At 43.4% G+C, this 27,117-nt stretch overlaps 1 protein-coding gene across 2 annotated transcripts in view; it reads left to right on the top strand.

The window, feature by feature from the left end:
- Positions 1-24,431, top strand: part of ptch2 (patched 2) — a 28,200-nt gene extending 3,769 nt beyond the window's left edge. Inside the window, exons 3-23 of one of the 2 annotated variants that reach the window (XM_053329571.1) lie at positions 7,654-7,843; positions 7,947-8,016; positions 8,135-8,226; positions 10,714-10,822; positions 10,927-11,013; positions 11,137-11,258; positions 12,261-12,408; positions 13,352-13,483; positions 13,581-13,736; positions 13,876-13,968; positions 14,055-14,180; positions 15,010-15,376; positions 15,517-16,041; positions 16,585-16,727; positions 16,850-17,030; positions 17,152-17,432; positions 19,038-19,175; positions 19,663-19,805; positions 23,029-23,434; positions 23,538-24,084; positions 24,275-24,431. In XM_053329571.1, the coding sequence (XP_053185546.1) occupies positions 7,654-7,843; positions 7,947-8,016; positions 8,135-8,226; positions 10,714-10,822; positions 10,927-11,013; positions 11,137-11,258; positions 12,261-12,408; positions 13,352-13,483; positions 13,581-13,736; positions 13,876-13,968; positions 14,055-14,180; positions 15,010-15,376; positions 15,517-16,041; positions 16,585-16,727; positions 16,850-17,030; positions 17,152-17,432; positions 19,038-19,175; positions 19,663-19,805; positions 23,029-23,434; positions 23,538-24,084; positions 24,275-24,309 (4,091 nt within the window). In that variant the 3' untranslated portion in view covers positions 24,310-24,431. Of the gene's footprint in view, positions 1-7,653; positions 7,844-7,946; positions 8,017-8,134; positions 8,227-10,713; positions 10,823-10,926; positions 11,014-11,136; positions 11,259-12,260; positions 12,409-13,351; positions 13,484-13,580; positions 13,737-13,875; positions 13,969-14,054; positions 14,181-15,009; positions 15,398-15,516; positions 16,042-16,584; positions 16,728-16,849; positions 17,031-17,151; positions 17,433-19,037; positions 19,176-19,662; positions 19,806-23,028; positions 23,435-23,537; positions 24,085-24,274 lie in introns of both variants that reach the window. The other variant, XM_053329572.1, reaches the window with a different exon arrangement.
- Positions 24,432-27,117: the final 2,686 nt, after the last annotated feature.

The following is a 27,117-nucleotide window of genomic DNA, read 5'->3' as shown; positions in this document are numbered from 1 at the left end:
CACACACACACACACAGAAGCACAGTAAAACACACACATGCACCATTGCACTTAAGCCAGAATACAAGAGGGAGGAATGATATTCTCGGTAATAAGACAGCTGATTTCATATTTAAATAGTTTTCCAAATTTAATTTTACAAACTGTGAACGGCAAGCAAAATGTACCTTTTTGTGTGCGTCTTTTTATATAAAGTATTCTTATAAAACAGCTCTCCCCTAGCACAGTATAAACAAAGCTTTTCCACTCGTATCCTAATTTGTTCAGAATCAACAAGTCAAATCATAGCTGTGAATTGACACCGTATGTGTTAACACCCTGTCAGCATGGTGTAAACTGTGTGTGTGTGCGTGTGTGTGTGTGTGTGTGTGTGTGTGTGAATGTGTTAGAGGCATATGCTTCCCATCATATATTCATACTCGAAGCTGCCCCCACATTACCCATACAAACACACACACACACACACACTTGTCATCTTTGCCACCTTTGGTGCGTACAGTCTAAGTGCCGTCTGTCTTCCTGCCTGAATTTCCTGACTGCGTGCCCGTCTGTCTGCCTGTGCTTTGTGTGTGTCTGTTTATATTTCTACCTGTCTGTCTGCCTTGCTCTGTGAAGTCAGGCCACCAGGGCTTTTTTAATTGCTTCCTCCCTCCTACAGGACCAAAACACTGTGAAGCAAAGCACAGCAGTGCAGTCTGTCTCTAGAAAGAGTAGACTGAGAAAGACAGAATGGGAGGTCGGTAAAATTAGTTTCTGCCCCGTGCATTCCCAAGCAAACATACTTATGCAGTTTTTTACATGACAGTCTTTATTTGAATCATTCTTATTTTTCTTAAAGATTACTGTGTAGCAAAATAGCGCATTTGCAAGAAGGATATGCGACTGAAGTAAAAGGGTTAATAATGCCTTCTGTCATGCCTTCACTCCTCACACCTGTGTAGGTGAGAATAAAAGCCACAGTATCAGGGTGTTTAGTCTGACAAGGGGATTAAGGACTGTTTTTGGCTTACTGCTCAGTGAATGAGTGAATATGAGACAGACATCACCCATCAGAATACTTTAAATAACTCACACAGGCAATATCTTTTGGAAAGTGTCTGCCTTAAAGATTACACCTGATTTATGAACACTATATGCAGATGTTTTCCTTATTCCTTCAGCAGCATATATCTTCTTTTTTTTAAATGCCTGAATTTTATTATATTTCCCTAATTCCAATGTAAATACAGTTTTCATACTGTAAACACTCATTACACAGGGTTATACAGCCTGCTCACCTTTAAGAGTATGAAAGTTGATGTGAGCGAGGCAACGTGTGACTTGAGTCTAGGGCTGGCCGATATGGACAAAATCATATGCTTTAACAAAATATTTACACTATGAAATGTTTGATAAAAAATCATCAGTAATGTGGATATAATGACAAAGTGGGTAAAAGGTACATAAAAGAACAGCTGGAACAATCTGTTAAGTTCAGAAAATAATATATTTTACTGTAATGCAGCTTTAAAACCAGGAAACTCTGATGACATATTGCTATATTACAATATCCAAAATCTAAGACGATATCTAGTCTCATATCACGGTATCAATATAATTTCAATATATTGCCCAGCCCTACTTGAGTCTGTATTGTTCACAAGCAGAAAAGAGAGAGATCATAAAAAGAGGTGCAGGAAGAAGAGATGGATGATAGTAGACATTTGGAGGGGGTTGGGGCAGGAACAGGGTGGAAAGTTTATGGCTATCTGACACTTCTTGTGCCTGTTTTTGCCTGTCCCACTTGAAAAAACATCAAGTGTGAGACTCACACTTGATGTTTTTTTTTCTTCACCATAAAGGACTGTGAGAGGGGGGTGTTTTAATGAGGAAGAAGTTGGTTGCTTAAGCTTATGTCTGTAAAACTGGGGGTTCCTTCTTTAATGTGTTAGGATGATTGATTTAAGTCATGTATCTAATGGCTCAGATTATTCCCCTCGTACAAAAGTCCATTTGAAAAGCTTGTTTGAGACAGAAAGAAAAGAAACGGCCTACATGTAAAACTACTGGTGTTTACACTTATATTAACTAAACTCATCCTTCTTGGCTGAGTTTGTGTGAGCCATGATAGACATGTACACAGACTCAAGGTGTCCAAATATGAGTGCAGTGAGACAAGGCCTATCCTGATAGCAGGCGCACCACATGTCCCATAAAGAGGCCATGTAGAAAGAGGATAGGAAAGGGGGAGGTAAAGACCATAAGGAGTCCACATAGCATGAATACATACACTGAAGTGCTAGCATAGCCAGCTAACAGTGAAATCCGACATTGCATGTTGTTGATATGTGGTTGATATGTTGTTGATATGTTGTTGATATGAAGGTAGCAAGGAACATTGATTAAAAGAGTGAGAATGAGAGAAAACACTTCTGCATTTGCACAAATGAGCAAATACACACGTGGGCATTTTGGTGTTTGGAGCAGTTACTCTAAACAAACCTCAGAGCGGCACAGCAGGTAAATGCTATAATTCATCGGAGCGCACACAGTGCCCCAGTTCAGACAGAGAAAGGGAGCTCTATGAGGCATTATTGGAGGTGAATAGTGCGCGGTGGTGCCCCAGCTAGATAAATAAACTTCCAGCGCTCAGGGCCCAGGACCTCACTGGTAGAGAGAACAAACAAGACCAGAGTCAACCTGGGTCACTTCTAAATGTTTATTTCATTCCCCCCTTCCCTCCATCCTGCAATCCAAGTCCCCCTCATTCCATCCTTTTTCTCAGCATCCCCCCCAACACACAAACTCTTCAAGTCAGAGCAGGGCCACCCCCAACAAATAAACACACGTTGAGCAGCTAGGGATACATACATGTTCATATGACAGACAGATGTCTTCTGCTTCCGTGGTAGAGGAAGCACACAGACGGATCAATGCCTGTCTTTTTTTAAATTAAAACCAAAGTATTCATCATGTTTACTGGATATTGACAGCAACGTTCACAGCTATAACATAAAACATACCTTCATACTGTGATTTCGGACCTAAAGGTTTTATTAAAAGGGCACCAGACTGTCAGACTCTTTGCAACATTGAATGCAGCATCCTGAGAAAGGCTGCAAAGCAACCGAAAACGGGAGAATGAAAACTCAATCAATATACTGTGGCACCCTTTCTCTCTCAGCTGAAGAGCAACCTTTGTCTTTGGCCTGCGCGAAATAAAGCGACACCAGTCACCTCAGAGTTTGCACCATTTGCCTCTGTCTTTACACCATGAAAGTATAAAAAGTAAAGAGAGAGAGAGGTGGAGAGAGACTGAACATTTTCTTGGTACTTGGGAGGGAAAAAAGAAATGGTTCTTGGGCTCAATAAATTCATTTCTCGTCTGAATGAGACCAGCAACGTGGAAAATTTTTGCCTTTCAGGCAGGGATGAATGTATGTTTCAACCACACATTAAGCAGTATTAGCGGTCAGTGGAGTGTCTAATGTGACTATTTTTCACAGTGGCCAACACTGCCCATGATTAGCATAATTAGCAGAGGCAAGCCTATACATATGGAAATAGAAAGTGCCTAAATGCCAACCCTGGTGGAAATTTATGTGTGGTGGCTAACACCACTGGCACATCTGAATAGAATGTAAGTGAAACTGATTTTTCATGTTGTTTTCGCTGTTTTATACTGTTTTTAAGGTGTGATCTCAGATCAGATCTCCTTGTTTTTTCATGATGGTGAGAGCTATTAGATTTAAAAGGATTGAAACTGATCATTTTGTTTTTTCTACATATTGATTTGCATTTTCTCCTTCTAAAATAATACAACTTTCTTTGACGATTAATGAACATATACAGCGTGTCTGTGAAGACAAAAAACACACACACACATACTCACTGTATTTCTATAGGTAAGATACCAAAGTGCCAGCTTCTCTTTCTTGCCCCCAGCCTCACCCTCCCACAGCCCACTCTGGCATTGTTTTACAGGCTGGGAAAGTTTTGGTCCATTTGCTTTTGTTGTGAAAAAAAAGTTCCCTCTTTATTTTATTCTGCTGTTTGTTGGGAAACATCTGAATGAAATTGAAGGGTTGAATGACAAAAGGGTCTGCATTCAGTCTGGAGCTGTACTGAAGGATTGTATGGAGGAACAGCCCATCTGCTGGGGGCAGCCTGCTTTAGGCGGTGCCCTGGCTCGGGAATGCCATAGGGCAGGGCCGGGCTGAGGACCCAAAGTGGGGCACAGTCCTGATTCTGGTGGGTCCACATCTGACAAAGGGACCAAGAGTTTTTTTTATGCTGGGTGTCAGGCCAAGAGAATGAATTTCTCATTTGGCTCCTTTGCTGAAAATGAAAAGAAATAAAGGACCTATAGTGCAGGACGTTGTGGGGGAAAAACAGTTGACAGAAAAGTAAATGATGGATAGAAGATGGCAGCCAAGGGATAGTTTTGTCTTTTTTATATTGTTGCTACTCTGGTGGTCAAATCTCTTTTTTGTTTTATAAATGGAGAATTCAGCTGTGCATTTCATCTCATGTTGTCCATGCTTTGTAAATCAGGAAAAGGTAACTTCTAATGCCCTTGGTAGCGCATCACTATGTAGCAGGTAAAAGCATATATGTCACTTTCAGCCCTCTTCGTCTTGGGTCTTCCTCTACATCAGCGTGGGGCCTTTCAGAGGCCCCCTAATCCAGCTAATCTACCACACTGAACATTGAAGGTGGCCTGGTCTGACCTAGCATGGCCTGGAACGGGGACTGGGCCTGTAAGCCATGAGAGTAGAAAAGAATAGAAGAGAATAGAATATATTCAAATCACAGCAGTTTTAAAGGTGCATTTAAAGGTGGTTCCATCCTCGAAGCAAGATGTTAGAAGCCACACATTTTTCAACGAGTTAGGGGATCCTGGGTGTTGGGCTTTTAGGTATGGAAGGGTCAGGTGGAGACAGGGTCCAGTGTTCACACCGTTGCATACACACATTCATACAAACATTATATGTATACACCCACAGCCATGAAACCATGTCAGGACTTGTTATGACATTTTTCGCTTGCTTTTCACTTTACTAATGTCGTAACTGTTGTGAAAGTGCTTTTAGTGGTGAAGCTAGTAAATGATTTCATATGTTGCACCCAACAGGGTGAGGCTGTTTGCTAAAATTTGTAAGATGGTGGTCGAGTTTCTCAAAAACACAGAAATGAAAGGATTGTGAACATGATTTAAAAGGATATTTTATCATTTGCGATAATTTCTTTTTTTGTGTGTTTGATCATGTTGCCAACCATGGACTAATATTTCATGTTACAAAAATTCTCATATAATAAAATTACCAGCTACTTGGATGTTAGAACCTTGGTTTCCTCATTCAAATGAGCTTTCTTCCCAGGGTGGGAACATTTCCGGGAACTGTCTCTTTAAGGCTGTGTGGTGCGCAGACTGAGTGCAGGGAGAGGGTAGGGGGAATTGAAAAAGAGTTAGAAAGACAGAGGAAATGAAAACAGAAACAGAGAAAATGGGAGAAAAAGGAGAAGAGAAACCAAGAGATTGAAAGAAAGGCAGACCGAAAAAAGCATGACAAGTCCTCCATCGGTAGCAAGCGGCGAACTGAACAGAGCAGAGCTGAGCAGAGTAGTTGCGAGGCTCAGAGTTGGGTGGTTGGGGCCAGACCAGGGGTTGAGGAGAGAAGGCGAGAAAGAGAGCGAGAGAAGAGAGAGGACTGGCTGCCTGGGTGGTCCAGATGGGAGGAACGAGACACAAATAGCTATAATTTACTTCAGGAGGCCTGTAATTACAGGGCCAGAGTCTCTCCGAGCCACCCAGTTCCTGTTGGGATCAAAACCCCACACTGCAGAGGTTAACATACGAAATGTCAAAAAAGGTTTAACAGATGTCAAAGAGGTCCACTAACGGAAAGGGTTCCATTTTGTAGTAGCCTTTTTTGATTAGGAATCTGTGTGGCAAGGAAACTGAAGTGGAGTTGTGGGGAACTGTATGTCTGACGGACCATTTCTTCATCAAGACAAATTTTTTCCTACATGTGCTTGACAGTGTGAGCAAAAGTTCAATACATCCAGCAGAATGGGTGTGAAAAGGTTTTTTTTTTTAAAGTCACATAAATTCCACCAGAACCACTCCACCAACCTGAATTTTTGGTTTAAAATAGTTTCATTTTCTCAACCAAAAGAGTCTTCAAAAGAATGGAGAAAATGACCCATTTTACATCTTGTTGTTGTGGTTCCTTTGAAATGAAAACTTCTTGACTTGACGAGAACATGCCCCATTTTGAGGTATTTTCATTTTGAGTTTGCACTGAGCAGGGCACTTTAAAAAGGCACCGCTGACTGGAAATAAATGAAGTGTCTTGATATTCTCAAGCCCCTGTGTAGGTAATTAAAGCCTTGAAAGCGAAGCCTAGAAATATTGGACTGTGTCTCCAAGGCCCGGAGTTCTAACCTGATCTCACACTTTAGCGGCTGAATAGTTTGTTTTTTCTTTTCTCCCCATCAATTATAGGAGCCTTCTCCAGGCTTGGGGGGAGGTGCAGAGAGTGTGAGGGAAAGAGAGAGAGAGAGAGAGAGAGAGAAAGAGGCATTAGTAGAGAAAAGTATTGAGAGGAGAAATAGATGCTAAAAGAGGTGAAGCCAGGATTTGAGCATGGTGCAGGGAAAGTGAGTAAAAGAGTGACGAGAGTTAGAATTAAGAAGGAGGTAGCCCTTGTTTCCAAACTTCCCCCATCTCCCCCCTTCCCTTCCCTCTGTTTCTCTCTCTGGGGTTGTCATGTAGTGGGACAGCAAGAGGGGCAGACGGGCCCTCTGTGATCCAGCGCGGCATGTTTCATGTCCACTTGGCACAGGCACAGATCCCCCCGGCTGGCAAACTCTTTTCAGGGCAACCTCCTGTAATTAGGGGGCTGGAGTCTACCGCACAGCACAACATAGCTATCTCTCTCTCTCTCTCTCTCTATCTCTCTCTCTCTCTCTCTCTCTCTCTCTCTGTTTTTTTTCATCCTCTTTCTCTCTCTCTTTTCTGTACGTGACCACCTCTCACATCCATATTTCTATTAATCTATTTACCTTACATTATCTCCTTCTATCTTTCCAAGTGCTTTGATTTCTTTCATTCTCAACTTATGCATCATCACAACTGCCACACGTCATTCCCCCTCAACCAGCTACGCCAATGTAAAAAGTATCAGTTTCTCCTTTTCCTTCTTCTTCTCTTCTCTTCTTTAATGGTGTTGAATGATGTTAAGGTTTACTTTTTTGTGACATCTAAGCTTCTCATTCAGAATGTCTTTGTCCATATCTGCTACCCTGAAGTATAGTGGTGAAGGGTTTTGGGGCATCACAAGGCTGGTTTTCTAACAGGGCACATCTGTTTCACAGAAGGAGCCAATGAGAAGCTGTATTACTCATTTCTTTTGGCCAGACGCTGGCTTGTGTGAAGTGCCTTCAAAACCAACACTGGCGAGGGCCAAGGGCGTTGGTCGATATATGTGTGTGTTCTAGTGTAAGTGTGTGTGCATATGTACACACGCAAGACAGTTTGTTATAGGATCCAAATGTGTGTGCGTCTTTGTATGTGTAGCATTGAAGGAATTCTGCAATGATGTATGCATACTATACAGTATGTCTGTCTATCTCTTAATGATTCAGTATTCATTTTATTGTTTTTTTTAGCTGGCAGTCGGGTGAGCCAGGAGCTTCGCTACACCAGGGAGAAGCAGGGAGAGGAGTCAGTGTTTACCTCACAGATGCTCATCCAGACCCCCAAAGAAGAGGGCACCAATATACTTAACCAGGAGGCTTTGCTGGTTCACATGGAGGCTGCCCTGTCAGCCAGCAAGGTCCAGGTGTCACTTTTTGGGAAGTAAGTAAATCAATGTAACATGTGACATCAAGTGTTTTCTTGCGTTTATTATTTATTATCAACCATAAAAATTCTAAATTAAAAATTGTTTTCTTCCTCATAGATCGTGGGATCTTAACAAAATATGCTATAAATCAGGACTCCCTATCATAGAAAATATCATGATTGAAAGGGTAAGATAACAAAGGAACACTTACATTCATGCACATCATTTTTTTAATTGATTTAAGATTTCTAGGGCTTCAGATTTGTGATGTTTAATCATGTTTCCCCTCTGCTTCCTGATCCTAGATGATTGACAAGCTATTCCCCTGTATGATAATCACCCCACTGGACTGTTTTTGGGAAGGGGCAAAACTACAGGGAGGCTCTGCCTATTTACCGTAAGTCTTGTAATATTCGATCTGACTTAATTGTTTTTAAAATATTAAATAATTTCATAGAAAATCTTGGCTCTCCCTTTGCTGTCATTGCTTCCATTTGACGTTGCAGACTAGAGCTTTTGGAGGGGTTTTAACACATGCTGGATGGAGACATACAGTTTGGCTTTCACTAGTCTGTCAGTGGGTGCTGTGACTGACAGCGGCGGTCAGTAATAGAGTTCTTTTAGGGCCCAGAGAGGGACTGGAGGGGGTTGCCCTGACAGAGAAATTCAAAGAGAGAAAGTGACGGAGAGATGCAGCCAGTGAGGGAGGGATGGAGAGAGAAGAGATGGCTGCAGCAGCAACTGGGTGGTGGGTTGGTAGAACGGAGGGCGGGGAGGCGGCGGCGGTGGTGGTGGTGGTGGCAGGGGAGCCCTTTGGGTCAGACAATGGTAAGCATTCTTTCAGTTTACGAGTGAGTGTCCATCAGTGCAGGGGCCCCGGAGGAGGGAGGGGGGCCGGCTTTGTCAGCTCACGGCTAACACTCGGCATTCTCATGGTAATGCCCCGGGCTCCCAGCTCCCAAGTTGTCCAACAAATAAAATGGGCAGTATTCAAGCCTCAAGTCCCCCGAGAAAGACAGAGAGAGGCTACAAGACGGTTAACAGTGGAGTCTGGGCGTATTTGGGCATTTGCGGATTCAGGCTTTTTTTTCCCTTCTCCTTTTTTTTGGGCCGAAGTTCTCTTGAGAAATTGAGTTGCTGAAAGAGAGTTTTTTTTTGTCGTCAGAAGTGATATTTCAATTGAGGCCTTCGTTTATAAAAGATAGTTTAGACCATAGCAGATGTTTCTTTGCAAACAAATTATTTGTTGATGTATAAGTGTAGAGCTGACAGCGGTGTTGCATGACAAGCCAGCACATACAGAAACAAACACAAGTTTCCCATCCTTTAGCATCTCCTAGTTGGCCTGTGTGAAGGCAGAGTGACAGAGTGGGAAAAGGGGGTCTTTGATGATTCACACATCTTCCAAGTATTCCTCTAAATCACAAGTGCTCAACATCTGTTGTTATTTATTAATTGTGGGTTTTTACTTTTGTTTTCTTGCGAAGCTGAAGAGAACTGGGGGTGGTCACTGAGGCCAGTGTCCCCCTAGTCAGCTTCCGCTTCACTTCAGCCCTGGTTTTAAATGCAAAAAAAACGAAAGAAAAGTGAGTCGATAGAGAGAGAAATGGGAAGAGGGAGAGATGCAGATTGGGTGAGTGAGTGAGTGAATGAGTGAGTGAGTGAGTGAGTGAGTGAGTGAGTGAGTGAGAGAGAGAGAGAGACAGAGAGAGAGAGAGAGAAACTTGGGAGAACAAAGAGCAGCAATCTATGAAAAAACAAAAGGGCCTAGGCCTGGTTCACTCAAGCAAAAACTAGCTGATAAAGGAGTGTGTCTTTGCGAGCAGCAGCAAAAGGGACCCTGGTATGTGGGAATAGGAGAGGAGCTCTCTTCATGAGCCATTGGAGGGAGATTGAGACCAAAGTTGAGATACTTTGGGATTCTTTTATTCCCCTCTCGCTTTCTGGCTGACTTCTGTCTAACTTTGACTCACTGCAGAAAATGTCCATCCATTCTAAGTGTTTCCTTGTACCGAATCACAAAATCCTCCTCATAATTTAGCATATTCTTTCTTTCTTATTTGCTGTACTTTAAGTACTAATCCTTAACTGTGCTTTGATAAAAATGACACTTTATGATATGTCTGCTTTTCTGTAGATAGATGAAACATGTCTTTATCTGTTCAACTATGATTTGAAAATTTCATAAATACAGTAAAAACCAGGCTTTGCCAATCACAAACACACCTAGTGATGTAAGCCAAAGTATGATATCCAGCTGATAGTAACTTATTGATCGAGACATTATTCACTTTGATGGATAAACTCTGAGAGCCAAAAGCATCAGAAAACTGTTGATTTTAACAGTTGTGTAGATTTATAGACCAAATTCTGGTTTTATCATAAGAAGAGCCTCAGAATTTTCTTTGTAATTAAACACCCTTCAACAAACAGTATGAAAGTTCCCTCTTTGCTTTTCCTCTCATCCCTTACCTATTTCCCTTATAGCCTCCCAACCTTGCCCCTTCCCTCCCTCCTTATCAAGATGTTTGGGAGGCAGAGGTAATCGTTATGACTCAGTGCAGGACACTGAGGAATGGAAGCGAGCAGGCAGCCACCGTGCCTTTTCCCTGGGCATTGTGGCAGCGTGAAACAGGATAATAAACGCTATTTTATCCTGTATTTGCCGCTACTCTTCTGCATAGCTCAGCACAACGAGGGAGAGAGAATTCAAATGAAGTGAAAGAATTATAGCCTTCTTTGCACACAGTTGCAGGAATGCAAAGCTGGCACATAGTGACATTAGAGAGCACTGTGCCTAGAGTAGATCTACTTTTTCTTCTTGATATTATGAATTGAATATATTTGGGTTGATGATAATCATAAGTATGTCTTTGCTCTCCAGGGGAATGCCAGATATCCAGTGGATGAATCTCGATCCAGTCAAGCTAATGGAGGAACTGAGTCAGTTCACTTCACTGGAAGGATTTAGAGAGATGTTGGACAAAGCCCAGGTGAGGCACACAACTACACACTCATTATGCTAAATGGATGACTTAGTTATTAACCTACTTACATAGTTTTTCCCATGTACTGATGTTTTTGTTTTATTCTGTAGGTGGGCCATGCCTATATGAACAGGCCTTGCCTAGACCCCTCAGATCCTGACTGCCCTCTCAGTGCACCTAACAAGGAGCAAGGCGAGGTAAACTCACACATAGGCATGTGACTTCAGTCATTACACAAAGGTGTAGTAAGTAGGTGGAGAAAGCAGCTCAAAATGAAAGATACACCTAACATGTTTCTCTGCTGTTGTCCTTCTGTGCAGAGTCCTGACATTGCTGGGCATCTCCAGGGTGGTTGCCATGGTTTTAGCCAGAAGTTCATGCACTGGCAGGAGGAGCTGATCCTGGGAGGGCGGGTAAAGAACAGCCAGGAGACTCTGCTGAGGTGTGTTTGTATTTATTGAATGTGAATTTTAAGACATAATGTAAAGAAACTGTTTCAGGTGATTATACACAATATGTAGCAGGTTTCCTTTTATCTTATTGGAAGATGTAGTAAGGCGGAGGTGTGATTACTACCAGCCGAGCAGGCAGCCAGTCTGTGAGCCGCCATGACTATGGAATCTGTGTAACCCCTAATAACCCAACAGACACATGCTAGGAATGCCTCGTACCGAAAGGGATCAGTTTCCTGCATGACCCTGGTCCAGGATAGACCAATTAAAGATGACTGACAGCCACATAAAGCTACCCTGCTTCACTTTGTAGTGTAAGGAACTGAGGAAGAAAAAATAAGCAAAAAGATGAGTTGAGATGAGATGGAGATGGAGATGGAGTTTCTGTATAAGACAAAGTTTTGTTTTTTTCTCATTGACTTCAACTAAAATTGAAAGCATGACCAATACAAATGGAGTAACAGCATTGGGTCAGAGCCCAGATCATGACCCACACAAGTCCAAAAGAGCCTTGAATGAAAGAGGATTCCCGTCCCATCTGCATGAGCCACACTTACTCTCGGATGTGATTTACGATCATTTCTTTCACATTTTGTGCAGCAGTGCTACTCACTCTGCCTGGGCCAAGAAAACCTGAGGACATCTGGGATCGCAGCCGAGAGAACAGCAGACAGACAGATTAGATAACACCTGCTTTTAGCTGTTTACATTGGCAGACAGACAGACAGGCAGGCAGGCAGGCAGGCAGACAAATCCTAGAAGAAATGACACCTGCCTTTAGCCATTCACAGAAAGCCATGCTCCTGTAAGGTTTAGGAATACTGAGAACGTCTAAACAGTCAGATTGGATGATTTTTAAAGTGCTAGTTTTGAGATGGATGAAGCAGTTGAGGTTTCAACTCAGCTCAACACACAATAAACCATGTTTTCAGGGTGAGCCTGACGTCTCTTATGTGTCCAAAGCTTACAATATGTCTGTGGGTGTTTTGCAGTGCGGAGGCTCTCCAAACCATGTTCCTGTTGATGAGTCCTAAGCAGCTGTACGAGCACTTTAAAGATGACTATGAGATTCATGACATCAACTGGAATGAAGACAAAGCTACCGCCATCCTGGAGTCCTGGCAGAGGAAGTTTGTGGAGGTACGAATAAGCATACACGCACATGGCAAACACCATTGCTTCAATAAAAAGCTGCAGAAGCAGAGATTTTTATTGTAGCCACTGACAAGAAATAGAAAGAACGAGAAAAAAAGGTATTTCCCTGTTCCTATGGAGGTTTGTTTTGCTTTGGTGTACACACACACACACACACACACACACACACACACACACAGACACACACAGACACACACACATACACTGCATGGGACTTACTCTGCAGTGTCTGAATTCCATCAGTCTTCAGCTTCCTTGTAAAGCGAATCGCGGGGCAGTTAAGTGTGTGTTTTTTCATGTGTGTGTGTGTGTGTGTGGTAGGCCAATCATCTCTCTCTGTCAGAGCACTAGTTATAGGAACAAGCTGTTGCTGTGATAGCTGACACCCACCACAGTGAGGATAAGGAAAGAGGGAGGGAGAAAAGTGAGGGACATTTGGAAGGGGAGGGAAATCAGACTCAAACTGACAGAGGCACAGGACCTTTTCCGCACACATTAAAGAACAAGAACTGATCTATTGGAGATTGCGAGTGATGACTAAATGCCTACAGGTAAAATAGCTTTGGTCCATTCATGGAGTGGAGAAAGCAGCCTCCTGGGCCATGTGATCCCATCCCTTTCACCTTTGACCTCACAACCTCTGGCATCTGTGCTCATTACTCCTCAGTTGTCATACATACACACACACACATACACACACACTAGCACATGTAAAAACGCACATTCATGCTTACTCTCACACACATGCACATGTCAAAGGGACAGGGGGCCTTTTCTTTTTTAGGGCTGTAAAATATGAGGTGATAGGAAAGAACTGGGGAAGCAATAGTAAGACTGGAGTGTGTGTTTTATATGAAAAAAAGTGCTGTTTGTGACATGGGTGTACATAATGAGGCTAATAACCATTATTTTGATATTTATCCCTCAGGTGGTCCACCAGAGTATCCCAACAAACTCCACCCAGTCTATCCATGCTTTTTCTACCACCACCCTCAATGACATCATGAAGTCCTTCTCTGATGTTAGCGTCATCAGGGTGGCTGGAGGATACCTCCTCATGGTGAGCATAAAATTGATTGATTAATTATGTATAAAATATTTACAGTGTGTTCTTAATAGTAGTAATAATGTATTTAATATGAATGTGTTCCCTGTAGCTGGCCTATGCCTGTGTAACCATGCTAAGGTGGGACTGTGCCAAGTCCCAGGGGGCCGTGGGACTGGCTGGGGTACTGTTGGTGGCCCTGTCAGTGGCTGCAGGACTGGGTCTCTGCTCCCTGCTCGGCCTCTCCTTCAATGCTGCTACCACACAGGTACAACACAAAGAAAATTCACCTACATGATATAGTGTGGTGTAGTCCTCTTTTGATTTAGAGCCCAGGTTTTAATGTCTCACACTTCAAATGTTCATCCTGACCCTTTCTTCTTGTTTCCCATCGTTTCCCATCCCAGGTGCTTCCCTTCCTGGCGCTAGGGATTGGTGTGGATGATATGTTTCTGTTGGCTCACTCCTTCACAGAGGCTGGAAGTAACATCCCCTTTAAGGTACCTTTAAGAGACTCTTCCTCTCATGTCCTCTCCTCTCCTGTCCTCTCTTCTTCCTCTGACTCATGTCTATGTTTGCCTTCAAGGAGCGGACAGGAGACTGTTTGCGTCGTACAGGCACCAGTGTGGCTCTGACTTCTATCAACAACATGATCGCTTTCTTTATGGCTGCTCTCGTACCCATCCCGGCCTTGCGAGCTTTCTCTTTGCAGGTATGTTTTTTACACACTCACACACGCATGCGCGCAGACATAAACACATGTACACAATTGCACACCAAGAGGCCTGAGGCTCCTTTGAAAATCAAAGAGATAACTTAAGAGAGGTGACATTTATTTAGAGCGACAAAAGCCTTTGTTCCCAGTTTTATTGCCGCTGCACCTACAGGCCCAAGATTATTTGTGTGTGTGTGCGCGTGCATGTGTGTGTGTGTGTATGTGCTTAAGTGTGTGTGTGCATGTGTGTAATGTGGAATAATCAGAGCAAAGAGAGTGATGAACAGAGAGAAAACTAGAGGGAGAGGGAGGGAGGAGTGGATCAGTATATCACTGGCCCGTCAAGGCAGTTTGCTCTGATCTGTGACTAACTGTGGGTGGTCTGAAAACACACAAGCACACACACAAATACACACACATAGGCATACACACACTGGAAACCACAGCCAGTTAGAATGTCAGCTTCAGGGGCTGGGGTGAGTGGGGAGGTGGTGGTGAAGGGTGATGGTTTTGCTCAGACTCGCAACATTTATACCCCCCCCCCCCCTTCTTTTCTCTCATTCTTTCTAGTAGTTCTTTCGTTCTGGCCCTCTTTTCTTTCTTTTCTCTCTATCCCCCTCTCCCCTCCTGGCTTGCTTAGTATTCCTGGCTGGTGATTTAGAGTAAGACTGTTTTTTTACCTTCTAGGCTGTGGTCTGAGACACTAAAAAAAAAGGGAGCCTGACTATCCCCAGCCAGGATAGGGTGTATGTAATTTCACATGCTGTTCTCTGTCTCTTCTCACTTTGTTTTTTCTTTTTTTCTCTGTCTGTTTTTCTCTCCCTAGGCGGCCATTGTGGTCGTGTTTAACTTTGCCATGGTGCTGCTCATCTTCCCTGCCATCCTCAGTTTGGACCTCCACCGGCGTGAGGACAAGCGTTTGGATGTCCTCTGCTGCCTGTATAGCCCCTGCTCTGACCGCGTCATCCACCTCTCTCCCCATGAGCTGTCGGATGCCGGAGACCAGCCACACACACCTACGCAAGCAACAGCGCACACGCACCAATACACAGCAGGCTCGACCATCACCACCAGCACCCAAATCACCACCACGGTGCAGGCATTCACGCAGTGCGATGCTGCCGGCCAGCATATTGTCACAATCTTACCACCTACCTCTCAGATCTCCACCAGCCCTCCTTCCATCATCGTCTGCCCCACTGCCCAGTCTCAAGGTGACTAGAGCTTCTCACGATTATGGACAAATTTAGTATATATCATCATTCAAAATCACCATTTTCCACTTATACTTCTGTTTATCAGGGTTTAACACTTCCTTTTTTCCCCCCTTTAGCCATCACACCTTCCCCAACCACCACCTCTGTGCCAGATCCCTACGGCTCCCAGCTCTTCACCCCTACCTCCAGCTCCACTCGGGACCTTCTAGCCCAGGTGGAGGACTCCAAATCGGGAAAGGAGTGCGTCCCACTACCATTCCTGCACTGGAACTTGGCAAGCTTCGCCAGGGAGAAATATGCCCCTCTACTTCTTAAACCCAAGAGCAAAGCCATCGTGGTTGTCCTCTTCTTGGGCCTTCTGGGCCTCAGCCTGTATGGGACCACCATGGTGCACGATGGCCTCTACCTTACCGACATTGTGCCACGCGACACCAAGGAGTATGATTTCATTGATGCCCAGTTCAAATATTTCTCCTTCTACAACATGTACCTGGTGACCATGGATAAATTTGATTACGCCCGGTCACAGCGGCTGCTGATCCAGCTGCACAATGCCTTCAACTCTATTAAATATGTGGTCAGAGACAGCGACAACAAACTGCCCCGCATGTGGCTGCACTACTTCCAGGACTGGCTCAAAGGTAGGAATTCAGGCTTAGTAATGTTTTTTTTAAGGATTCAGGTGATAACGTAATGTTTTCCCCCCTGAAGATTACTGATAATGATGTCAGAATCTGGTAGAGGGTGCAACAGGTTTTTTTCAGGTGTGCTTGTTACTAAGGACAGGATGAATGGGTGTGTAAGGTGGGGGTGAGAATATGCAAAGGGTGACTGAAAGTTCATTCCCACTGTTTACCCCCATCCACCTGGGCTCAGGGGTGGTGCAGTAGACGGGTTAGGGTCATAGGTTATCTATCCATATGTGTGTGTATAGGCGTGAGTGAGTGTGTGTGTGTCCTCAGGCTAGGTTGTGTCAGAGGCCCAGTCAGGAGGAAGTAATAGCTAAAAGGTCAATCAGAGCCAGCTGAAAAAGGGAGACGGAAAAGGAAACTTGATATTCCACAGTTTTGTCATCATTGCACGCATTGACAGAGAGCTCTTGTAATTTTATCATAAAAGAAAATGTAATATTTCTAAATGACAACCTCAATAATCTTTTTTTTTCTGTCTTGCCTCCCACACAGGACTTCAAGCTGCTTTTGATACTGACTGGCAGGCAGGGAGGATTACCTCTGACAGCTATCGTAATGGCACAGAAGACGGAGCTCTGGCATACAAGCTCCTCATCCAGACCGGTTCCAAGAAAGAGCCTTTTAACTATAGCCAGGTATGTCCAAGAGCTACAGAGAAGCATTTTAAAAGAGAATCCACATTACTCTGACTGTATGTGGACCTGTCTTTTCACTATTCTGACACAAAAAATTAAATGAATGAATCATTTCATTCTAGTTAACTTCTCGTCGGCTGGTGGATGCAGAGGGTTTGATCCCCCCAGAGGTGTTTTACATTTACCTGACAGTTTGGGTCAGTAATGATCCTCTGGGCTATGCTGCCTCTCAGGCCAACTTCTACCCCCATCCCAGAGAGTGGATTCACGACAAGTATGACACCACAGGGGAGAACCTGCGCAGTAAGTGTCTTGTCATATCTACATTAAGGAAAACAATTTATCGCAGCAATCTGAAGAGGGTGACTTTCTGTCAACTGCAACTTAAACTTTATACCACCTCTCTTTCGCTCCTTCCTTGCAGTCCCGGCAGCAGAGCCCCTAGAGTTTGCTCAGTTTCCTTTCTACCTGAATGGCCTTCGGCAGGCCAGCGACTTCGTGGAGGCCATCGAGAGTGTGCGGGCCATCTGCGATGAGTTCAGCCGAAAGGGTGTGTTCAACTACCCTAACGGATACCCCTTCCTATTCTGGGAGCAGTACATCGGCCTCAGACACTGGTTCCTGCTGGCAATCAGCGTGGTGTTGGCCTGCACCTTCCTGGTCTGTGCCATTCTCCTGCTCAACCCCTGGACTGCTGGCATCATTGTAAGTCTACAATCAGTTTCCTCTATGATGCTTCATCATATCATTCTTTTCTATCTTTTGCTGTTTCTCTTACATTTTCCACCTCATGCTATCTCAACAACATCATTAGTCCCTTCCTCCCTCTCGTCTTCCTCTCACTTTCTTCTCACCCCTCTTAGCACAGCTCAATAACGCTGTCTAGGGGGCCCCTTTTTCTCTGCGGAGGGCCAGTGTGTGCACAAACACACACACACACACACACACACACACACACACACACATACACACAGAGACCTTTGTCATTCTAATGTAGGCTGGGCCGGCCTTAGAAAAGGAAATGCAAAGGAGTAAGAAAGGCTTTGCCCTCCTGAAGCCTCTACCTCCAACTCCCTTGCTGCTTTTGTCGGAGCGAGAGGGAGAGACTTGGGGACAGGACAGATCTGCCCAGTTGCGACCTTGGCCTGCTCAACCCATCCATCAGAAATGTGTGTGTGTGTGTGTGTGTGTGTTTGTGGGAGTGTGTGTGGGAGAGAGAGAGAGAGAGAGAGAGAGAGAGAGAGAGAGAGAGAGAGAGAGAGGGAGAGAGAGAGAGAGAGAGAGAGAGAGAGAGAGAGAGAGAGAGATAGACAGTCTGAGTGTTCAGTGGTTGGAAAACTTTTCACACACAAGCTGGTGGGACCGGTGGCCCCCCAAATGCACACACATCCACATATCCACCACCATTGGGGGGGCTGACGTGTAGCACAACAACAGTTCCAGTTTCAGTTGGAATGTGTTTTAATTTAAGTAGCCGTCTCTAGCTGCACTGATTGAGACAGCAACACAACACAATCTCCTCAGACAGAGAGAAAGGCACAGCTACGTGCACGTATGGTTTCCAAGCATCAGCCTGCCTGTAAGGGTTTCACCCAGCCTGTATGCGGTCGAGCAGTAAAACGGCTTTTATCATTTCCAATTTAGCCATGCCCCAGCTTGGAGGCCCTACTGGGATCAAAAGCTCCTGTTGGCCCGGGAACAGCTTTCTCTTACTTGTTTTTTTAAGACTTCTTGTTGCTGTTTGTATTGCGGTTTACAGTAACATCACACATTTTCTATTAAGACATTAACAAAAAAGAAACACTGCATTACTCAGATGTTCCATTAATATATTGGGAACAATAAAATAAGCAATATGGGCTGCTGTCTTGTGAAAAAAAAAGTATCGGAGATTATTTTTACAAACAGAAAGACTTACATGAGGTGTTATAGGAGTGACAGAATGCCCGCACTCTGTTATCTCAGGCTCTGTCAATCATTACGACCACCTCTGGGAAGAAGGAAGAGAAAGAGAAGCATGGAAGGAGGGAGGGAGGGAGGGAGAAGGGGAAGGTATTAGCCTTAGGGTGGGTAATTTGATGCCATGTGGTTGAGATCCTGAGCACAGGGTCAAAGATTGTGTGGGGTGAAGAGGCAAAAGGGCTCAACTCAGTCACTAAGGAAACACATAAATTCACTTTTACTGTTTGCATGCTTTTACATTTATTTCACCATTTCCTTGCTTCCCGCATCCTTGTGCTGTTGTACTAAAATATCTGTGGTTAAAAACCATTTAGTTTCTAATTCTTTCTTCCTGTTTCCTCTCATCAGGTGTTTATCTTGGCCATGATGACGGTGGAGTTGTTTGGCATCATGGGTCTGATTGGTATCAAGCTGAGCGCCATCCCCGTGGTCATCTTGATCGCCTCAGTGGGTATCGGAGTGGAGTTCACCGTTCACATTGCACTGGTAAGTTACACCAACACACATGAATCAGAAAGACTGAGCACCTGCAACCAAACCACCTTCCTTACTTGAAACCTGATACTTTGGGTCCTCATACCTAATAACCACCAACCTGCAACTACAAAAGAGTTACTGGAATACACTTATGTGGTTTAGCGTATCTTCGAGAACTGTTATTTTCTTAATTAGTTATTATTGCCATTTTATAAAGGAAAAAAGCCAATATTTTCAATCATTTTTATTAGTTTTAAAATCAGTGAAACCAATTTTCCTGTGACTAATGTGAAAAAAGTGTGATTAAAGATTCCTGCTGGCAGCTCCAAACTTTCTTCCTAGCTTAGTGTGCTGTCTTGTTGTACAATGTAGTGATCCCCAACAAAACCAAATACAGGAATCCTGAAGCGTGCCAGGCCTAGCCGCAAGCACAAGTTTTGTGTGATCGGCAAGATTTCCAACTCATTTCTCTTCCCCACCTCCCCCTCTGCCGCAGGGCTTCCTGACAGCCATTGGCAACAGAAACAAGCGCTCGGCAGTGGCTCTGGAGCACATGTTTGCCCCAGTGGTTGACGGAGCGATCTCTACGCTGCTGGGCGTTCTCATGCTGGCAGGGTCAGAGTTTGACTTCATCATGAGGTGAGACACAGTGTATATGCTTGTGTGTGTGTGTGTGTGTAGCTTTGTATGTGCATTTGACAAGTCAGGTGAAATAAATGTGTGCTCCTTTTGTGCTTGTGTGTGTGTGTGTGAGTGACAGTACTCACACTACCTCTTCACAGCCCATGTGGTACCCCTCAGGAGACAGTGTTTTGGTTTTACACCATTGGTGTCTATTTGCCTGTATGTGTGTGAGGCCAGTTGTCTAGCCTCACTCAGGGGACGGGAGAAAGCCTTGTGGGGGGTCTGGGGTGCATGCAGGTGGAAATGCTATAACCCTATTTGTGCACACACACACACACAGACACCCACAGTGACAAATATGCACCTGGTTCTGTCACTCTGGGCACACACGCAACCATCTCCCCAACTTCAGAGCACAACAAATGGGGAAAACATCAAGGGTGTGTAGCAGCTGCTCGTAAACATGGAAGTGTTCTGCTACCCACTGGGTGGTGTCTCTCTCTCTCTCGCTCTCTCTCTTTCTGCCTCTTTCACTCACTCACGCACAAACACTCACACACACACACACACATGCGCGCGCACACACACACACACACACACACACACACACAAGGGAATCTGTAAAAATTCCTATCATCCATTTGGCATTCTCTGCCTCCATGTTGGGTGCCGTAATAAAAAATGGAGCTAAATTTGAACTGGTCAGTCAGATGGTCTGTCACCCACCAACAGACACCACTGCACTCTGTGTGTGCATGTGGGTTGTATATATGTGTGTGTGTGTGTGTGTGTGTATATATGTATACTCTCATGTGTGTGTTTTCTACCACTGTTTCATGGTCAGAGTGGAAAAAAAGGCGAATAGCTCGATGTTTTTCAGCCGAATGTGGTCTCGGCCCAAACCCGAAACCACAACCTTGAGCTCACAGACTGCAGTAGTCCTCCATGACATAAAAAGCAGTTTTTTTTCTGCAGAAAGAGAGACAGAAGCAGAGAGAGAGGAGAAGTACTCTGAGGGTGGCTTTGTTGCAAGGATACATGGTCCTGGTGGGTGGGAGGATGGATGTTGGATGGATGGATCCTCCGCTGTGTTGGATTGGATAGATAGAGGAGTAAATATGTAAAAATAGTGCAAAAATTGAGAAATAACTGGAGGTTGGATTGGGATTAAGAGAGTTCAACAAGACGTTTTTAGTGTTTGGTTTTTCTTCTTTTCTGCCATGGTTGTGTGAGCGATCATTTGCAGAGAACGGGGCGAGAAAAGGAGACAGAGGGGTCTAGTATCTCTGTTGGAGGTCTTGTTTAGCTGTAGCTGTAGCTGTGGTCGGGTGAATGGGGCAAGCCAGAGCTGGCTAGCTGGGGAGTAGCATAAATATACTGCTGTAAACATCTCCTGGCCTTGTAATGCACTGAATAAACAGCACCCCTAATTCAGCTCTGCTCAGAGTCCTCACACACACACACACACAGTTACATGCATGCACACACATGCTGGGCACATATGCGTGCACACAGACACACACACACACATGAGCAGAAATTCACATATGTACAGGCATGTAAACACTTACGCTCTCTTTCTCACACACACACGTACACACATGACTCCCCAGGCTCTGACAACGAATGGAAAAGATTACAGTTTATATAAACAACAGAATTCCTAACAGTGAGACGCTGTTGGAGGTCCCACCAATGTCTCGCTCTCTTTCTCTCTGTCTAGCTCTTCCCTTGTTTTTGTGTAGTTTAGGAGTGAGATAAGCAAGTGAAAATGCCGTAAAAATGATGATGTCCTATTTGCGATTTTAAGCGCCTGCTCTTGAATCCACTTTAATTCAATGAAGCACGCCGATTGAATATCTGTGTGTGGTTTTAAGGCAGTTGTGGTTTTTAGCAGAGAGCAAAAAATTGAAAATATCTCCCTGAAGTGTTTTGTCAAAACTGGTTAGGATGACATGCATTATGCTTCTGATAAAGGAAGAAAACAAGGACAGCGGTTAGAGAGGGAAGGGAATGTGAGATAGAATAGGGGGGCTAAATGTGCAATGGTGGTGAGGTTCCTAGAGAATGAAATCACACCCAACTTGCAAACCATGAACTTTTTCCTGAAGAGTGACCTTTGTCAAGTTAAGTAGTAGTAATAATCGTTGTAGTAGTCCATTCAAAGGAGAGAGGCATGTTTCCATAACACTCTGCAGCTATTATCCCTGTCCTTGTTGGCTTTCTTTTTTTTTTTCCTTCATTCCAACAATCTTTTTTTCTCTCTCCACTTCTCTCTTTCTTTTCTTTAAGTCTGGCTGGTGGTTAACATCTCACTGTCTCTCTCTCTCTCTGCTTTCTGTTAGTGTTTAAGTGGAGTCCTCTCTAATTTTCTTGGGGAGCTCTTTCTTGTGGCCTGCCTCCACCCCTGGCCTCCTCAGAGCTCCGCTGAGATGCACGCACACGCAAAAAAAAAAAAAAAAAACGAGCTCACACTCATGCACACAGAGTGAAAAACAGAGCAAGAGAAAGTCTTGTAGCAACAGTGGAGGCATCAAAGCATGTTTTAGTTGGACTGAGCGGGGAATCAGATTTGCCCCCCCTGCCTTTGATACACAAACACTGGGCTTTCCCTGACTTCTTCCCCTGAGCTACTTCCCTTCCTCATGTGCCAAATATGTGTGTGTTTGGAGACGTGTACGCGCATGTGTGTGTATTTCTGTTCTCTTCCATATGGAGCATTGTGAAAAAAACCATTAAATTAACATTTATGTCAAATGTTTTGCATGTTCTCACATCTAAAGTTCAGGCAAATCCCTAAAAAACCTTAAGATGCAAAAAAACGGGACTAAATAGATTGATGCACTGCGTGAGTGTGTGCGTATGCGTACAAACTTTTAAACGCATGTATGTGTGTGTGATATAGTTGATCCAAGCAATAAGCCAGACGTTAAGGGTTGGCAGACCTGTTTCGTGTAAACACAGAGGTGCTTTGGTATTGCCTGACCTCAACTAAAATTCAGCAAGCAGCACCAACCGAGTTAGCAATTAGCAACTGCCTGCTACCAGCAGTGTGGTTGCCATCATTGCTCAGGAACTCTCTCTTAATATAATTGCTGCTCATTTCTTGTCTTAAGGAGATATTAGTGAATAGTGTTTTTTTTCAGAATGCTAACAATATACCTGCAGCTACTGTAGTATTCATGTTTTAACTTTATCTTCAAACTTTACTAAAGTCCATCTTTATGTCTTCTCTCAGGTATTTCTTTGCTGTTTTGGCCATCCTGACTGTTTTGGGGATGTTGAATGGCTTGGTTCTCCTGCCGGTCCTCCTGTCCATGATGGGCCCTCCAGCTGAGGTCACGCCAGTTGACAATGCCAGCCGTCTGCCCACACCTTCGCCAGAACCTCCACTGCCTCCACCGATGGCCCACCATGGGTACTACACAAGCCATCACAACCCCCGGTCAGCTCGCCAGCAAGCTTTTTCTGAGTCGTCAGATTCGGAGTATTACTCGGAGATGACCACCACGTCAGGGATCGGGGAAGAGGATTATAAGTACTGTGACCGAAACGCATACATAGCAACACACACCAGCGTTCCACCTGCTACATCTCACATACTGCTGGAAGCCAGCAAGAACCCCACCTTCCCCAAGCTTACGGTATGTTTCATGACTACACAGAGAAAATAAAGACTCTTATATTAAGTGTTCTCCAAAGTCATGTGTTTTTCTGAGAGTAAGTAATGATTTTTATTTGTTGTAGGTGGTGAAGCCATTCAGAGAAAACGCAACGGGCACAGGTGGAAGGATAGAACCAGCAAATGAATCTTTACACAATACACAGTCACCTCTAAGCTCCCAGGTTACGTGCTGGGATGGAAACAAGCGGGAACAGCAGCAGGGCCAACGTTTGCCCAGCGACAGAGCTCACTTTCCTGGAAGGACTTGTCAAAGCGGCCCCCGGCTTCAGAATGGCAGAGGGCCTCAGCCAAACAGGACTAAAGGGCCGAGCTATAGCAATAGCAACTCTGCCTTGCCGACGCAACAAGGCTCCACTGGGGGAGCTGTTACCATGGTTACGGCCACAGCCTCCGTGACGGTGGCTGTGCATCCGACCTTGCCGGGGGCGGCATACCAGGGCTACATGCATGAAGGTTTTGACACAGACAGCGAGTCGGACTGTTTTGAGGCTGCTAAGAGGACTTGTGGTGACAAAACAAACTTTTCTTCATGTAAGAGAGACTCTCTAGAGCTCCAGGACTTGGAAGCAACACAGGAGCTCAGCAAAACACAAGGTGAGTCTGCAACCAGTCAACCTTAGGTTTAGGTTGTAGTCTTCTTAATTGAGATATGACATTTAACATGACAACAAATCAAGAAAAATGTAGTTTTTCATTAAGAAAATACTGTTTCAAAGTTTAGCTTTAATTTGTCTTTGTTTGGATGCCCGCTCAGCAGTGTTTTAATACTTTTTTCTGTTTTTCTGTTTCTCTTCTGCAGGTGGGTTGAGGATCCAGGCAGCCAAAGATTGCTAGACTCTCTCAAACACCATGCCTTCTCTCTTTTTGAGTCTCTGGCTGCTTCCCAGAGCACCTTGGCGCCCGTATGTGGCGTCACATCATGTCTTGAACTCTAAACTGTACATAGATTTCACACAGAAAAAAAGAGGAGGATTTATTTCAAGGACATATTAAGAAAATTGACTTGTTTTAAGAATTATATAAATCTATGAGTATATATTTTAATACTAAAAAAGAGGGAAGCTATTTAAAAGAGTACTGTATAACTTGGGTATACTCTCGTGTAAAAGTTCAGATGTAAAAGATTTTTTTTTTTTTTGTGGGGCGGTTGATTTTTGTCCCCTACAGTGTATAGAATAAGAAATGTGCTATATGTAAAAAGTGTCCACAAAAAGTGAGATGTTATTAAGATATTAGGCTATTGAACATACATGGTCAGTGTTGTATTTTTATTTGTATTATGTTTTTTTTATTTTGTTTTTTTGCTGCTACACTTCAAAATGATTTTAAGTGATTTGCCTTAAATAATGCAGTACCCCCTCTTTCTCCCCTCACGTCTCTACACTTTTAACTTTAAGAGATCTTCTGCTTCTGACACACTCTCTGCTGCATTTTAAGTACAGACTTTCTCTGTCACAGTGTGCACTGTAAAAAAAAAAAGAAAATGACACAGCAGATACTGTGTTCTTAGTAGTGACCGTTGTGCCTTCAGTATGTCCCCTTGTTATCACACAGTCAGAGCTCAGTATTATGTTCTTGCTTTGGTGTAAATATGTTTTTTTACCCGTTTTGTCCCAGTCTCGTCCAGACACAGAATGTTTGTCAAAAAGCACTAGTACACTTGTGTTTATCAGTTCTCACCATCATCACCTGTCATCTGTTTGGGTGCCCCGATGTCCTCTGCAGTTTTAAACTACTTGAAGGAGCTGTGATAAGATTTTTTTCTTCATCTACAGATTTTCTAAGCTCTACAGCGGGTGAAGTTCACATTTGTCATGTTGTGTTGGACAGATGTGTTGTTCACCAGCTTGTATTTTTCTGAAAGGGAATTATGAAATCCAATGCAAAGGGAGTGATTTTTTAAAATGTAATTGTTTTTCTTTTTTTTTCTTTTGCTGGCTGCTTTAGGGTTGTAACATGTTAATGTTGTTGTGACCCTGTGCAATTATCAATATAATAATAATAGTAATAATGATAATAATAATAATAATAATGATAATAATAATAATAATAATAATAGGTATTATTTGCATTTATTACAATACACAAACCAGCTCTGGCTAACAGAGTTAGTTTAGTCTTCATAGTGCTTCAACCTGCTCTGACTCATCTTCTCACATGCTCATTTTCTAATGTCTCACTTGTCCTTTTTAATACAAACCTCATATATGCCACATTTTCGTCCATCCTTAGGATTTGCTTTACAAAGTGTATGTTGTTCTTCAGTATTGGTCTCATCACTGCCAGGTTAAATTGCAGGGAAAAAACATGCAGATCTGTTTTTTTTGTTTGTTTTTTTTCACGTCATTTCTTAAAGTGGCAGCTTTGGTTTCTTTTGTAAATATGAAAGAACATTTAAGTAGCTACTGTGCAGTTGTGTGAATAATTAAGCAAAATAAACAGAGCACCATTTACAGTTTGATCTGACCGTAGACAGCCAAGAGGTGTTGTCAGACAGTGGAGAGGAGTTTGGGGGGAGGGGGGGGTGGGGGTGGGGGTTGGGGGGGATCTCCTGCATTGGTTTTTAGTTTATTTCAAAAAAATTTGTTAATGTCATGCCATATAAATTATTTATATTAAAATTTTATTTTTGTAGTTTGTACAGATGTTAGTATCTAGACTGAAGTTCTATTTTTAAAGAGTAAATATATATTATATATAAATATATCTATTTGTTGCCGAGTTTGATTTTGTTTTGTTGTTTTGTTCTGTTTGCATTTTGGGATGGGATGGGGTGGGGTGGGGGGGTTCATGGGAGGGAGGGGTTGACAACACTTTAGAGCAGAGGCCTTTTTTGTTTGTTTGTCTGTTTGTTTGTTTGTTTGTTTTTAGAGCAAAGGTTGGAGGACCATGAAGGAGAAGGTGTTTAGGAATGTGTCACTGTTACACCTTGTTTTTAAAGTTTCCTCTTGGCCCTTCCTTCTTCATTGTCATTATTTTAATGTTCATGTCTATGTCTAAAACACTGTGACTTCTGAAAACTATGCTCAAGAAAAACCCTTGTGTGACCGTTATGTTCCCTCACCTGCTATAGAAATTTAACTAACAAAATAAATTCAATGAAAAAAGTGTCCCTGTTGTCTTTGCAGGTCTTTTCTAGTAAAAGCTGACTGTTCGCTGGATAAATATGTTTTAACAGCCTTCCTCAACTTATCAAGCTGCATTGTTGGGGTGTCAAACAAAAGTAAATACTGATAATTTAAACCTCCAAGAATCCTTATCAATTACGTGAATGTATTGCTTTATGCTAATCTCATTGAAACAATCTACAAGATGCTTATAATGATGCTTCTTAGGGTCTCTCAGCATCATGAGTCTTAGACAAACACAACTCTCATTTAACAGAAGTCATACAAGACAAATCACAGTGAATGCATAAGGAGATCAGTTCTTTGTCACTGATGTATTATTACACTAGTGTGTCCTTGCTAGGAAAGCAGCAAGGCACATTTGTTGAGCAAATCAAATGTTGAGAAAAAAGGAGAAAAGTTGTTTTAAATGTTTAAATGTGCTAAAAACTGAATTTCTGTTCATCACATTTCTGAGTCCGGGAGACCCACTGAGATCCATCCAAGAGTCTGGTTACTCCAGAAAAAAATATTT

The sequence above is a fragment of the Scomber japonicus genome, chromosome 12 (assembly GCF_027409825.1).
Source record: "Scomber japonicus isolate fScoJap1 chromosome 12, fScoJap1.pri, whole genome shotgun sequence".
Taxonomy (NCBI): Eukaryota; Metazoa; Chordata; class Actinopteri; order Scombriformes; family Scombridae; genus Scomber; species Scomber japonicus.
The sequence above is the reverse complement of the archived record's forward strand: the minus strand, read 5'-3'. Positions and strand labels throughout refer to the sequence as shown.